This window comes from Anolis sagrei, chromosome 11, assembly GCF_037176765.1.
Source record: "Anolis sagrei isolate rAnoSag1 chromosome 11, rAnoSag1.mat, whole genome shotgun sequence".
Lineage (NCBI taxonomy): Eukaryota > Metazoa > Chordata > Lepidosauria > Squamata > Dactyloidae > Anolis > Anolis sagrei.
The window spans coordinates 32,337,523-32,354,215 of NC_090031.1; the positions used below are offsets into that span (position 1 = coordinate 32,337,523).

The 16,693-nt window shown below is 40.1% G+C and overlaps 1 protein-coding gene across 1 annotated transcript in view; it reads left to right on the plus strand.

The window, feature by feature from the left end:
- The first annotated feature begins 590 nt into the window (after window positions 1–590).
- Window positions 591–16,693, plus strand: part of RTN4RL1 (reticulon 4 receptor like 1) — a 47,927-nt gene continuing 31,824 nt past the window's right edge. The window contains exon 1 of the mRNA XM_060756760.2: window positions 591–856. Coding sequence (XP_060612743.2) covers window positions 844–856 — 13 coding nt within the window. The 5' untranslated portion in view covers window positions 591–843. The remainder of the gene's footprint in view (window positions 857–16,693) is intronic.

Below are 16,693 nucleotides of genomic sequence, written 5' to 3' on the forward strand. Positions count from 1 at the left end.
GTTGCCAGTGAGGAGAGAGAGAGAAAAAAATTGATGAGTGGGCGTGGTCAACTTTGGAAGGGGCGTGGCTTCGTGGCTCTGGTTCTGTTGCCTCTCCTGAAGGAAGAAGGGGAAAAAAATACTAAAATTGCTTAGGGGGCGTGGTCTAGAGAAGCCACGCCCCCACATGAAACCATATCATCCTGCTCTGGTTATGTTCTGTTCTTGAAGGAAGGAAAAATAATTTGCATAGTGGGCGTGGTCTCGCGAAGCCACGCCCTAAAAACGAAACCATAGCTTGGCTCTGACGGGGAGGGGGCGTGGCGTCGTGAAGGTACGCCTCACAACCCAGTTCTGTTCCTGAAGGAAGGGAAAAAGTAAATTTGCATAGGGGGCGTGGTCTAGTGAAGCCGCGCCTTAGCATAAGGGGGAAAGAGAGAGGGGGAGTGGCCTCGCGAAGCCACGCCCAAGAGGAGAACTGTTTCTGTTTGCGGGGCGTGGCCTCGCGAGGCCACGCCCCGCAAACAGAAACAGTTCTCCTCTTGGGCGTGGCTTCGCGAGGCCACACCTCTGCATAGACTCCGCCCCCCGCAGCCTCGCCCTAGCCACGCCCCGCCCCGCCAACAGAGCCAGAGCCGCTGCGGGAGAGAGAAGAAGCAGAAGCCGCGGCTGAGGAGGAATTTTTACCTCAGCCTCCGTTCTTTTTGGGCGGGAAACAAGGGCAGAGGATGCCGTCGCCGCTTCTCTTCCTTCTTCTCCTTCTTCTTCTTCTCCGACCCGGAGCGGATCCTGCCCGCCTCCCCTGCGGACCGCGCTGAGGACTCGCCTCGACACCCCCCCCCCCGCCCTTCCCTCCCTCACACGATGCGCCGCCAAGGTGAGCCAAAAGGGGGCCAACTCTTCTTAAAGGGGAAGAAGCCCAGGGGGGCACTCACTCTTAAAGGGGAGGGGGCTCTCTTTCTCTCTTTATGTCTGTCTCTCTAGGGACCGGGTGGGGCCAAGAGGAAGACCTCCCTTTTGTTTGTTCTTCAGAAGTTGGACTAGATGCCCTCTGGGGAGCCCTTTCCCGCAATTCTATGCCCAATAATAGGGGTAGTATTGATTCTGAAGCCAGGATATGACCCCCTTTTATTGACCAAGGCTAAGAGAATTGACTAGATGGCCTCTAGGGATCCCTTTTCCCCAATTCTATGCCTAATATTGGGGGCGATAGGGATTTTGAAGCTGATCAGTGCTTAGAGGTTGGACTAGATGGCCTCTGGGGACCCTTTCTTCCAATTCTATGCCCAATATTAGGGTTAATATTCACTTTGATGCCATGATATTACCCCTTTATATAGACCAATGCTAAGAGGTTGGGCTAGATGGCCTCTGGGGATGCCTTTTCCCAATTCTGTGCTCAATATTAGGAGTAGTATTGACTCTGAAGACAAGATATGACCCCTTCATGTTGACCAATGCTAAGAGGATGGACTACATGCCCAATATTAGGGGTAATATTGACTTTGCAGCCAGGAAATGAGTCCCTTATGCTGACCAAGGTTAAGAGGATGGACTAGATGGCCTCTGGGGAGCCCTTTTTCCTAATTCTATGCCCAATATTAGGGGTAATATTGACTCTGAAGCCAGGAAATGAGTCCCTCATGCTGACCAAGGTTAAGAGGATGGACTAGATGGTCTCTGGGGAGCCCTTTTTCCTAATTCTATGCCCAATATTAGAGGTGATATTGAATCTGAAGCCAGGATATGACCCCCTTTTATTGACCAAGGCTAAGAAAATTGACTAGATGGCCTCAAGGGAACCCTTTTTTCCAATTCTATGCCTAATATTGGGGATAATATTGACTCTGAAGCTAGAAAATGAGTCCCACATATTGACAAGAGGATGGACTAGATGCCCAATATTAGGGGTAATATTGACTTTGCAGCCAGGATATGACCCCCTATCGTTGACTAAGGCTAAGAGGATGGACTAGATGGCCTCTGGGGAGCCCTTTTTCCTAATTCTATGCCTAATATTAGAGGTAATATTGACTCAAAAGCCAGGATATGACCCCCTCTTGTTGACTAAGGCTAAGAGGATGGACTAGATGGCCTCTAGGGATCCCTTTTCCTGTGCCTCATATTATGGATAATATTGACTTTGAAGCCAACCAAAGCTAAGAGGTGGGACTATATGGTCTCTAGGGATCCCTTTTTCCTAATTCTATACCCAATAATTGGGGTAATATTGACTTTAAAGCCGACCAATGCTAAGAGGTTGGACTAGATGGTCTCTGGGGAGCCCTTTTTCCCAATTCTATGCCTAATATTAGGGGTAATATTGACTCTGAAGCCAGGATATGACCTCCTCATGTTGACCAAGGCTAAAAGGATGGACTAGATGGTCTCTAGGGATCCCTTTTTCCCAATTCTATGCCCCATATTAGGGGTAATATTGACTCTGAAGGCAGGATATGACCCCTTCATGTTGACCAAGGCTAAGAGGATGGACTAGATGGCCTCTGGGGACCTAATTCTAGAGGATGGACTAGATGGCCTCTAGGGAGCCCTTTCCCCTAATTCTATGCCTAATATTGGGGGTAATATTGACTGAAGCTAGAAAATGAGTCCCTCATGTTGACAAAGGCTAAGAGAAGGGACTAGATAGCCTCTGGGGATCCCTTTTTTCCAATTCTGTGCCTAATATGAGGGGTAATATTGACTTTAAAGCCTACCAAAGCTAAGAGGTGGGACTAGATGGCCTCTAGGGATGCATTTTCCCATTTCTATGCCTCATATTAGGGGTAATATTGACTTTGAAGCCGACCAAGGCTAAGAGGATGGACTAGATGGCCTCTGGGGACCCTTTTTCCTGATTCTATGCCCAATATTAGGGGTAATATTGACTCTGAAGCCAAGATATGACCCCTTCATGTTGGCTAAGGCTAAGAGGATGGACTAGATGGCCTCTGGGGACCTAATTCTAAAGGATGGACTAGATGGCCTCTGGAGAGCCCTTTTTCCTGATTCTATGCCCAATATTAGGGGTAATAATTGACTCTGAAGCCAGGATATGACCCCTTCATGTTGACCAAGGCTAAAAGGATGGACGAGATGGCCTCTGGGGACCTAATTCTAGAGGATGGACTAGATGGCCTCTAGGGATCCCTTTTTCCAACTCTATGCCCAATATTAGGGGTAATAAAGACTCTGAAGCTAGGAAATGAGTCCCTCATGCTGACCAAGGCTAAGAGGATGGACTAGATGGCCTCTGGGGATCCTTTTTCCTGATTTTATGCCCAATATTAGGGGTAATATTGACTCTGAAGCCAGAATATGACCCCCTCATGTTGACAGTGCTAAGAGGTGGGACTAGATGGCATCTGGGAATCCTTTTTTCTAACTCTATGCCCAATATTAGGGGTGATATTGACTCTGAAGCCAGAATATGACCCCCTGATATTGACCAAGGCTAAGAGGATGGACTAGATGGCCTCTGGAGAGCCCCTGTTCCTGATTCTATGCCCAATATTAGGGGGAATATTGACTCTGAAGCCAGGATATGACCCCTTCATGTTGACCAAGGCTAAAAGGATGGCCTCTGGGGATCTAATTCTAGAGGATGGACTAGATGGCCTCTAGGGAGCCCTTTTCCTGATTCTATGCCCAATATAAGAGGTAATATTGATTCTGAAGCCAATATATGGCCCCCTCATGTTGACCAATGCTAAGAGGTGGGACTAGATGGCATCTGGGAATCCTTTTTTCTAACTCTATGCCCAATATTAGGGGTAATATTGACTCTGAAGCCAGGATATGACCCCCTCTTATTGAACAAGGCTAAGAGGTGGTACTAGGTGGCCTCTAGGGAACCCTTTTTCCCAATTCTATGCCCAATGTTAGGGGTAATATTGACTCTGAAGCCAGGATATGACCCCTTCATGTTGACCAAGGCTAAGAGGATGGACTAGAGGGCCTCTGGGGACCTAATTCTAGAGGATGGACTGGATGGCCTCTAGAGATCCCTTTTTCCAAATCTATGCCTCATATTAGGGGTAATATTGAGTTGAAAGCTGACCTGTGTTAAGAGGTTGGACTAAATGGCCTCTGAGGACCCTTTTTCCAATTCTATGCCCAATATTAGGGGTAATTTTAACTTTGAAGCCAGGAAATGAGTCCCTCATGTTGACCAAGGCTAAGAGGTGGGACTAGATGGTCTTTAGGGATTCCCCCCCCCCCCCCAATTCTGTGCCTAATATGGGGGTTACAGGGACTTTGAAGCTAGGATATGAAACCCTTCTTACTTCTATGCTTCTGTAATGCTGGGTAATAGGGTTAGAGGGCAGGATATGGTACCCCATGTTGACCAAGGTTAAGAGGTTGGACTAGATGGCCTCTGGGGATGCCCTTTTGACTTCTATGTATCTATAATGCGGACTTTGAAGCCAGGATATGAAACCCTCATATTGACCAATGCTAAGAGGTTGTACTAGATGGGGTTCCCTTTTTCCAAGTCTGTGCCTAATATGGGGGATAATAGGGACTTCAGAGCGAGGATATGACCCACTCATGTTGACCAATGCAAAGTGGTTGGACTAGATGGCCTCTGGGGGTTCTCCTTTCCTTCTATGTTTCTGTAATGGGTGGGACACCAAATCTCCAAGTTCAATGCTAAGTGGTTGGGCTAGATGACCTCTGGGAGCCCCCCTTTTTGAATCCTATGTTTCTGTATTTTCCCAATTCTATGCCTAATATGGGTGGTAATATTGACTTCAAAGCCAGGATATTACCCTCTCATGTTGACCAATGCTTACAGGTTGGACTAGAGGGCCTCTTGGGGTCCCCCTTCTCAATTCTATGCTGCCCAGAGGACAGAATATGAAGATTTCATATTGACCAATAGTAAGGGGTTGGACTAGATGGCCTTTAGTTGACCCCCTTTTTACTTCTATGCTTCTGTAATGGGTGGTAATAGCCTTAGTGGGCAGGATGTGAAACCCTCATGTTGACCAATACTAAGGGGTTGGACTAGATGGCTTCTAGAGACCCCCTTTTCACTTCAATGCTTCCGTAATGGGTGGTGATAGTCTTCGAAGGCAGGATATGAAACTCTCATATTGACCAATGGTAAGAAGTTGGACTAGATGACCTCTAGGATCCCCCATTTTAATTCTAGGCCTAATATGGAGGGCAATAGGCTTAGAGACTCCTCTCCGTGTTGATCAATGATAAGGGATTAGACTAGATGACCTCTAGGGACCACTTTTTAAAGTACTATGCTTCTGTAATAGTGGCAAAAAGCCAGGATATCACATCTTCATATTGACCAATGCAAAGAGGTTGGACTAGATGACCCCTAGGGATCCCCCTTTTTTTACATCTATGTTTCTGTAATGTGGGGCAATAGGCTTAGAGGGCAGGGTATTAAACGTTCATATTGACCAATGCAAAGAGGCTGGGCTAGATGACCTATAGGGACCCCCCCCCCCCATTTAACTTCCATGCTTCTGTAATGTGGGGCAATAGGCTTAGAGGGCAGGGTATTGAACATTCATATTGATCGATGCTAAGAGGTTGGACTAGATGACCTCTAGGGACCCCCCTATTTAGCTTCAATACTAAGAGGTTTGACTAGATGACCTCTAGAGACCCCCTATTTAACTTCCATGCTTCTGTAATATGAGGCAATGGGCTCAGAGGGCAGGATATTGAACATTCATATTGGCCAATGCAAAGAGGCTGGACTAAATGACCTCTGGGTACCCCTATTTAACTTAAATGCTAAGAGGTTGGACTAGATGGCCTCTAGGGACCCCCGTTTTACTCAAGTGCTAAGAAGTTGGACTAGATGACCTCTAGGGACCCCCTTTTAAAGTTCTATGCTTCTGTAATGTGGGGCAATAGGTTTAGAGGGCAGGATGGTAAAACTTCATATTGACCAATGCAAAGAGGTTGGACTAGATGACCTCTAGGGACCCCCTTTTAAAGTTCTATGCTTCTGTAATGTGGGGCAATAGGTTTAGAGGGCAGGATAGTAAAACTTCATATTGACCAATGCAAAGAGGTTGGACTAGATGACCTCTAGGGACCCCCTATTTAACTTCAATGCTAAGAGGTTGGACTAGATGGCCTCTAGGGACCCCCTATTTACCTTCCATGCTTCTGTAATGTGGGGCAATGGGCTTAGAGGGCAGCATAGTAAACCTTCATATTGACCAACGCTAAGAGGTTGGACTAGATGGCCTCTAGGGACCCCCTATTTAACTCCAATGCTAAGAAGTTGGACTAGATGGCCTTTGGGGAACCTCTTGTTTACTTCTTTGCTTCTCTAATGGATGGTGATAGGCTTATTGGGTAGGATATGAAACCCTCAAGTTGACCAATCCTACGAGGTTGGACTAGATGACCTTTAGGGACCCCCTTTTTTTTACATCTTTGGGGTGTGGGAATAGAGACTTCTAAGTCACGACTCCCCCCCCCCTTTTTGACCTCTAAACTTTGCCCATATGCGAAGTAATCGACTTTAGCTCCCCCCCTCCCAAAAATCAAAGCAGGAGCATGAATAATGCATGAGTTGGGAGGGGCCTCAAGTTGGGACAACAGTTCCCATCGTCCCCTGAGTCAATCTGGAGCTTCGGAGATGTATTATACACTTTCTATAATAAATAATGCCTTTTCCCCCCCTACAAAGAGATTCAAGGCCTTGGAAGCTTTCGGACTACAAAGCCCATCCTTCCCCGATACGGAGGGGGCCTGCTGATGGGAGTGGTAGTCCGAGCCAAAAAGGCTTTTAGAGAAGCTGATGGATAGATAGATGGATAGATGTGGGCAGAAAGGAGGAGGAAGGTATTTATTATTGGCAGGAGAGAAAGGGAGGAGGAGGAGGAGGAGGAGAGGACATTGCGTTCCTCTGCATTTCCAATCCGCCCCCCCTTTAAAAAATTCATATTTTCCAGATTATTTTGGGGAAAATGGGAGAAAAAGGGGCCCAGAATGCGTGCTTTACGCCTCCATAATTTGCCTTTATTTTTGAGGCTTTTTGGGGGAAGCAATTTGCAATTTTTGGGGACGATGCATTGGTCTCTCTTCTCTGCAAAGGACATTATTATTATTATTATTATTATTATTATTATTATTATTATTATGTACACAAAGGCAATCAGGAGACATTCGAGGCAGAAAAGACCAGCCTTGCAAATGGTCAAAAGTAATAATACCCAATTTTTCCATCTTTAATGAGACTCAAAGTGGCCGGAAACCTAATTAACGTGCATTTAAATGAATTGCCCTTTAAAGTCACCAATCAGGAAGTATCGAAAATGACCCACGACCCCAAATGGCGGAACCTGGCAGTGCCTGGGGCAATCTTTTGTTGAGAGGTGATTAGCTTTCCCTGATTGTTGTTTTGCTGTTGTAATTTTAGAGTTTTTTTAATACTGGTAGCCAGATTTTGTTTTATATTATTATTATTGCAAATAATAATAATATAAAACAAAATCTGGCTACCAGTATTAAAAAACTCTAAAATTACAACAGAGGGGAAACAATCAGGGACAGCTAATCACCTCTCAACGAAAGATTGCCCCAGGCACTGCCAGGCCATCAAATGCTAATCAAGGTGGTCAGTTGAAACATTCACACCTAGCTCCAGCAGACAAGAGTTCTTTGTCCCACCTAGGTCATTCCACAGATATATAAACCCATTTTTCCCAGTTCCCATAGACCTCACTACCTCTGAGGATGCTTGCCATAGATGCAGGCGAAATGTCAGGAGAAAATGCCTCTAGAACATGGCCAGATAGTCAGAAAAAATCTACAACCCAATAATATAGTAACCAATTACAAATAATAATAATTAATTATTATTATTAAAAATTATTATCGACCCACAACCCCAAACGGCAGAACTGATTATTATTATTAAAATAATAATAACATAATAATCAATTACTACTACTACTAATAATAACTAATTAGTATTATTAAAAAATATTATTGACCCACGACACCAAATGGCAGAACGGATTATTATTATTACAAATAATAATAATATAATAATATAATAATATAATAATCAATTACAATTACCAATAATAATCAATTAGAATAATCAGTAACTAATTATTATTATTAAAAATTATTATCGACCCACGACCCCAAGCAGCGGAACGGATTATTATTATTACAAATAATAATAATATAATAATCAACTACAAATAATAATAATAATAATAATAACTAATTATTACTATTAAAAATTATTATCAACCAACGACCTCAAATGGTGGAATTGATTATTATTATTAATTGTTATTATTAAAAATTATCGACCCACGACCCCAAATGGCGGAACTGATTATTATTATTACAAATAATAATACAATAATTAATTACAAATAATAATAATAACTATTATTATTAAAAATTATTATCAACCCACGACCCCACATGGCTGAACTGATTATTATTATTACAAATAATATAATAATTAATTACAAATCATAAATAATTATTAATTGTTAAATAAAATAATAATAATAATATCCCACTTTCTCATCTTAAATGAGACTCAATCAGCTGCAAATTGAAATGACTTCACTTGCATTTTAATGACTTGCCCTTTGAGTAAACCAATCAGGAGACATTAGCCTCATAAAAGGCCCACTCCCCTAAACAACAATAACAACAACAACAGCAACAACAATAATAATAATATCCCACTTTCTCATCTTAAATGAGACTCAATCAGCTGCACATTGAAATGACTGCACTTTCATTTCAATGACTTGCCCTTTAAGTCAACCAATCAGGAGATATTAGCCTTGTAAAAGGCCCACTCCCCTAAACAACAACAATAACACAACAACAACAATAATACCCAAATGGGACTCAGAGCAGTGACACATTGAAATGACTTCAGTTGCATTTCAGTGACTTGCCCTTTAAGTAAACCAATCAGGAGACATTAGCCTCATAAAAGGCCCAGTCCCTTAAACAACAACACAACACAACAACAATAATACCAAAATGAGACTCAAAGCAGCTACACATTGAAATGACTGCACTTGCATTTCAATGACTTGCCCATTAAGTCAACCAATCAGCTCACATTAGCCTCATAAAAGGCCCACTCCCCTAAACAACAATAACAACAACAACACTACCCCACTTTCCCATCTTAAATGAGACTCAATAAGTGGCAAATTGAAATGACCAACACAACAACAACAACACCCAAATGAGACTCAAAGCAGCTATACATTGAAATGACTGCACTTGCATTTCAATGACTTGACCTTTGAGTAAACCAATCAGGAGACATTGGCCCAGTAAAAGGCCCAGTCCCCTAAACAACAACGCAACACAACAACAATAATATCCAAATGAGACTCAAAGCAGCTACACATTGAAATGACTTCAGTTGCATTTCAATGACTTGCCCTTTAAGTCAACCAATCAGGAGACATTAGCCTCGTAAAAGGCCTCTCCCCTAAACAACAACAACACAACAACAATAATACCCAAATGAGATTCAAATCAGCTACACATTGAAACGACTGCATTTGCATTTCAACGACTTGTTCTTTAAGTCAACCAAACAGGGGGCATTAGCCTCGTAAAAGGCCCACTCCCCTAAACAACAACAACAACAACAACAATAATAATAATATCCCACTTTCTCACTTTAAATGAGACTCAATCAGCTGCAAATGGAAATGAGTGCATTTGCATTTCAGTGACTTGCCCTTTAAGTCAACCAATCAGGAGACATTGGCCTCATAAAAGGCCAACTCCCCTAAACAACAACACAACACAACAACAATAATACCCAAATGAGACTCAAAGCAGCTACACATTGAAATGACTTCAGTTGCATTTCAGTGACTTGCCCTTTAAGTCATCCAATCAGGAGACATTAGCCTTGCAAAAGGCCCACTCCCCTAAACAACAACAATACAACAACAACAATACCCAACTTTCCCATCTTAAATGAGACTCAAAGCAACTACACATCGAAATGACTTGTGTTGAAGTGACCAATGAGGAGACATGAATAACCTCATAAATATAATATTAATATAATAATCATTAATATTAGTATATTGTTAATAATAATAATAATAATGATATTTGTACCACACTTTCCCATATTGAACAGGATTCCTGCAAATAGCAAATGTAGGAAAGAGGGATGTTTAATGCACCCCAACCCAAAAATAAAATAAAACGAAAGGGGATTGTCGCCCCTTGAGATAAGCCTTGGCTAGTTAGCCCCGGCCCTTAATCCGGATTAAGGGGTTCGCGAATCAGGCGTTAAAGAGATGTCTGCAAGAGGCGTAATCCGGTTCACATGGCTAGCTAATCCAGATTAACTCCCCTCCATGCAAAGCAGGCAGCCGGGCCTTTAAAGGGGAAGGAGAACGGGGTCCCTGATGCCCCCAAACCCATAGATTTGGGGCTCAGGACCCATAGTTTGGGGCTCATCCATCGCCTGGCATTGCAATGCCTTCGTTTCTGCAACTCCTCCGGAAGGTTGCTTCAAGGTCATGGATCTGAATCAAGCCATTGCTAGTTGTTTAGTGGCCGGCGTCCGGGATTCGGGAGGGAAACCTAGTGCCCTTGGCGAACTACACATCCCAGGGTTTCATTACCGAGTATCCACCCGACCCCATATCTCTTGAGTGCTTTCGTTATGCCTTCCTTCCTTGGCATAACGAAAGGGGATTTAGACTAGATGACTATCTGGGGGAAGGGGGGGGGGTCCCTATCCAAGAATAGGATTGACTAGATGACCTTTAGGGCCCCCTTCCAACTCTTATGGGCTTCCTTTGGGAAGGGTGGGGTCGCCTTCATTGGAGGTCTTCAAACAAAGGATGGAAGGGATTCTTTTGGGAATGTTTCAGTTGTGTTTTCCTCCATTGGCAGAATAGGACTGGACTACATGACCTTTAGGGTTCCCTTTCTAATAAACTGTGGGCTTTCTTTGAAGAGCATGGGTTCTCCTTCTTTGGAGGCCTTTAAACAGGAATGAGATGGGCCTCTTCTGGGAATGTTTCAGTTGTGTTTTCCTCCATTGGCAGAATGGGATTGGACTAGATGACCTTTAGGGTCCCCTTCTAGTAAATTGTGGGCTTTCTTTGAAGAATATGGGTTCTCTTTGAAGCATATGGGTTCTCCTTCTTTGGAGGCCTTTAAACATGAGTCAGATGGGCCTCTTTTGGGAATGTTTCAGTTGTGTTTTCCTCCATTGGCAGAATGGGACTGGACTAGATGACCTTTAGGGTCCCCTTCTAATAAATTGTGGACTTTCTTTGAAGAGCATGGGTTCTCCTTCTTTGGAGGCCTTTAAACAGGAGTCAGATGGGCCTCTTTTGGGAATGTTTCAGTTGTGTTTTCCTCCATTGGCAGAATGGGATTGGACTAGATGACCTTTGGGGTTCCCTTTCTAATAAATTGTGGGCTTTCTTTGAAGAGCGTGGGTTCTCCTTCTTTGGAGGCCTTTAAACAGGAATGAGATGGGCCTCTTTTGGGAATGTTTCAGTTGTGTTTTCCTCCATTGGCAGAATGGGATTGGACTAGATGACCTTTGGGGTTCCCTTTCTAATAAATTGTGGGCTTTCTTTGAAGAGCGTGGGTTCTCCTTCTTTGGAGGCCTTTAAACAGGAATGAGATGGGCCTCTTTTGGGAATGTTTCAGTTGTGTTTTCCTCCATTGGCAGAATGGGACTGGACTAGATGACCTTTAGGGCTCCCTTCCGAGAATAGGCTTCATTTTCTCCAGCAAAGATTTGGGTTCAACTTTCCCTTTGGAGACCCTTTCTTCGATGTTGCTGAATCCCTTTGCACCTTACAATTTATTATTGTTCTTGTTGTCTATGGATCACCTATCCCATCATCCACTACAGGCCATGGACTGAGAGACATGGTCCATTAGATTGGTTTTTGTTGTTGAGATTTTCTTTGAAATTTGCTCCAGAAAGTGATATACTATTTGTTGTTGTTGTTGTTGTTGTTGTGGTTGTACTCTGCTTTCCGCTCCTAAACCAACTTTAATCCCATTTCCCAGCTGCTTCTAAAACGTCCCGGTTTCCTCCCTTTGTGTTCAGCTTGCTTGAATTGTATTATTGTATTATTATTATACAATAGCATTTAAAATCTCCATCCTACAAATATTGAAAACATAGAATTCCACATACACATGAATATTATCATTATTAGGAAAACAATAGCATTTAAAATCTCCATCCTACAAATACTGAAAATATAGAATTCCACATACACATTAGTATAGTATTATTATTATTAGGAAAACCTTGGCATTTAAAATCCCTGGCCTACAAATATTGAAAATATAGAATTCCACATACACATGAATATTATTATTATTATTATTATTAGGAAAACAATAGCATTTAAAATCTGCTGCCTACAAATATTGAAAATATAGAATTCCACATACACATGAATATATTATTATTATTATTATTAGGAAAACAATAGCAATTAAAATCTCCATCCTATAAATATTGAAAATATAGAATTCCACATGCACATGAAATTATTATTATTATTATTGTTATTATTAGGAAAACAATAGCATTTAAAATATCTGGCCTACAAATATTGAAATTAGAATTCCACACACATATGAATATATTATTATTATTATTATTATTATTATTATTATTATTATTATTATTAGGAAAACAATAGCATTTTAAATCTCCAGCCTACAAATATTGAAATTAGAATTCCACATACACATGAATATATTATTATTATTATTATTATTATTATTATTATTAGGAAAACAATAGCATTTAAAATCTGCTGCCTACAAATATTGAAAATATTGAATTCCACACACACATGAATATATTATTATTATTATTATTATTATTATTATTATTAGGAATACCTTGGCATTCAAAATCTCCGGCCTACAAATATTGAAATTACACATGAATATATTATTATTATTGTTATTATTAGGAAAATAATAGCATTTAAAATCTGCTGCCTACAAATATTGAAAATATAGAATTCCACATACACATGAATATAGTATTATTATTATTATTGTTATTATTATTATTATTATTAGGAAAACGATAGCATTTAAAATCTCTGGCCTACAAACATTGAAATTAGAATTCTACATACACATGAATATATTATTATTATTATTGTTATTATTAGGAAAACAATAGCATTTAAAATATGCAGCCAGCAAATATTGAAAATATAGTATTCCACACACATATGAATATATATATAATAATTATTATTAGAAAAACAATAGCATTTAAAATCTGCTGCCTACAAATATTGAAAATATAGAATTCCAAACACAACACATGAATATATTATTATTATTATTATTATTATTATTATTATTAGGAATACCTTGGCATTTAAAATCTCTGGCCTCCAAATGTTGAAATTACACATGAATATATTGTTATTATTAGGGAAACAATAGCATTTAAAATCTGCAGCCTGCAAATATTGAAAATATAGAATTCCACCCACATATGAAATTATTATTATTATTATTATTATTATTATTATTATTAGGAAAACAATAGCATTTAAAATCTCCGGCCTACAAATATTGAAAATATAGAATTCCACACACATATGGATATATTATTATTATGAAAACAATAGTATTTAAAATCTGCAGCTTGAAATATTGAAAATATAGAATTCCACATACACATGAATATATTATTATTATTATTGTCATTAGGAAAACAATAGCATTTAAAATCTGCAGCCTACAAATATTGAAATTAGAATTCCACATACACATGAAGGTATCATTATTATTATTATTATTAGGAAAACAATAGTATTTAAAATCTGCAGCCTGCAAATATTGAAAATATAGAATTCCACACACATATGAATATATATATTATTATTATTGTTGTTGTTGTTGTTATTGGGGAAGCATTAGCATTTGAGTTATTATCATTATTAGGAAAGCAATAGCATTTAAAACCTGCAGCCTACAAATATTGAAAATATAGAATTCCACATACACATGAATATATTATTATTATTATTATTATTATTATTATTATTAGGAAAACAACAGCATTGAAAATCTGCAGCTTACAAACATTAAAAATACAGCGTATATTAAATGGATATATTACTTTCTCCCCCTGTTTTGTTCAATGAAGGAACTCAATTTCCGACACATTAAAATAAATTGTTTTGCCATTTATTTTCACGTTTTAGGGAGGCAGAAATAAAATGAAAATTGGGCTTGTTTCGTTCCCAAGTGTAAAGAGAGAGAAAAAAAGGGAATATAATAGTTTCCAATTGTTTTATGTGTGTGTGTTTTTTTTCTGGGTGAGATTATACTTTTTTTCTTCTTTTAGGAAGTTGTTTATTTTATGCAAATACATGCACACGCGCGCACACATATATATACAGGGAAATGATCTGTTTTGCAAATCCCCAGAGTTTGCATAAAGAAGAAAAACTACCTCCCCAAAAAATACAGACATATAGCAATTTTCTCAATGTGTCAAAATAACCCTCATCTTGTCAAAGAGGAGAGAATATATATATATATATATATATATATATATATTCTCCTCTTTGTATAATGGAAGTGCTTTATTTACAAGGATGGGATTTGTAGTTTCCGTTGGATGGTTTTCATGATCCCTTTTGGGTCTACACCGGGCATGGGCAAACTTTGGCCCTCCGGGTGTTTTGGACTCCAACTCCCACAATTCCTAACAGCCTACCGGCTGTTAGGAATTGTGGGAGTTGGAGTCCAAAACACCCGGAGGGCCAAAGTTTGCCCATGCCTGGTCTACACTGTCGAATTAATACAGATTAATAGTGCCGTGGCCCAAGGGTACGGAGCGCTGGGAGTTGTAGTTTGCCGTCTTTTGGCAGGAAAAGGCGAAACTACAAATCCCACAATCCCCTTGTATTGGAAATATAGCCCCATTGTGATCTATGTACCTGTCTCTATATCTGTAATCCATTTATATCTCTCTATCTATCACTATTTCTATCTCCATAACTATATTTATCTAATACCTTTATATTTCTTTATTTATCACTATATTTATCTGTCTAGCTGTTTATTTTATCTATCTGTCATCTTTACCGATCTCTGTTATCTATTTATATCTGTCTCCAAATGTGTCTACCATTATCTTTATCTATATATTTATCTATTATCTATCTGTCACCTTTCTGTATCTATCTATCTATTATAACTCACTATGTATCTATTTATATCTATTATATTTAACTGTATCTCTATATTATAACCATGTATTTATATCTGTCTACCTATCATTATCTATCTATCTATCTATCTATCTATCTATCTATCTATCTATCTTCCTGTCTGTTTGTCCATCCATCCATCCATCTTTCTATCTGTATGTATATCTGTCGTGTCTACCTATCTGTCTATCCATCAATCAATCAATCTACTCTATGTGTCTTCCTATCTGGGTGTATATCTATCTTCTCTCCATCTATTTATCTGTCTGTCTGTCTGTGTGTTTATCTATTGTATCTATCTCACAGTCTATCTATCCATCCATATATCTTCCTGTCTGTCTATCCATCCTTCGATCCACCTTCCTGTCTGTGTGTATATCTGTCTATTTGTGTATCTATCTCACCTATCTATCTATCTATCTATCTATCTATCTATCTATCTATCTACCCATCCATCCATCCATCCATCCATCCATTCATCTATGTATCTCCCTATCTATCTGTCCATTCACCCTCCCATCTATCTTCCCATCCATCTATCTTCCTCTCTGTCCGTCCATCCGTCCACCCATCCATCTAGCTTCTTATCTGTCTGCCTGTCCATCCATCCATCCATCTATCCGTCCATCCATCCTTCCATCCACCTTCCTGTCTGTGTGTATATCTGTGTATCTATCTCTTCTATTTATCTATCCATCCATCCATCCATCCATCCATCCATGTATCTTCCTATCTATCTATCTTCCTGTCTGTCTGTCTGTCTGTCCATCCACCCTCTCATCTATCTTCCCATCCATCCATCCATATTCCTGTTTGTCCATCCATCCATCCATCCATTCATCCATTCATCCATCCATCCATCCATCCATCCATCCATCCATCCATCCATCCATCTATCCATCTAGCTTCCTATCTGTCCATCCATCCATCCATCCAGCTTCCTATCTGTCTGTCCTTCCTTCTTTCCTTCCTTCCTTCCTTCCTTCCTTCCTTCCTTCCTTCCTTCCAATCATCCATCCATCCTTCCTTCCACCTATCCATCTATGTATCTTCCTGTCCATCCATCCATCCATCCATCCATGTATCTTCCTATCTGTCCTTCCATCCATTCATCTAGCTTCCTTCTGTCTGTCCGCCCATCCATTCATCCATCCTTCCGTCCATCAAAATTATCTATCTATCTATCTATCTATCTATCTATCTATCTACCATCCATCCATCCATCCATCCATCCTCCATCCATCCTTCCAACTATCTATCTATCTATCCACCCATCCTTCCACCTATTCATCTATGTATCTTCCTGTCCATCCATCCATCCATGTATCTTCCTATCTGTCCTTCCATCCATTCATCTAGCTTCCTATCTGTCTACCCGACCATTACTCATCCATCCATCCTTCTGTCCATCAAAATTATCTATCTATCTATCTATCTATCTATCTATCTATCTATCTATCTTCCTTCCT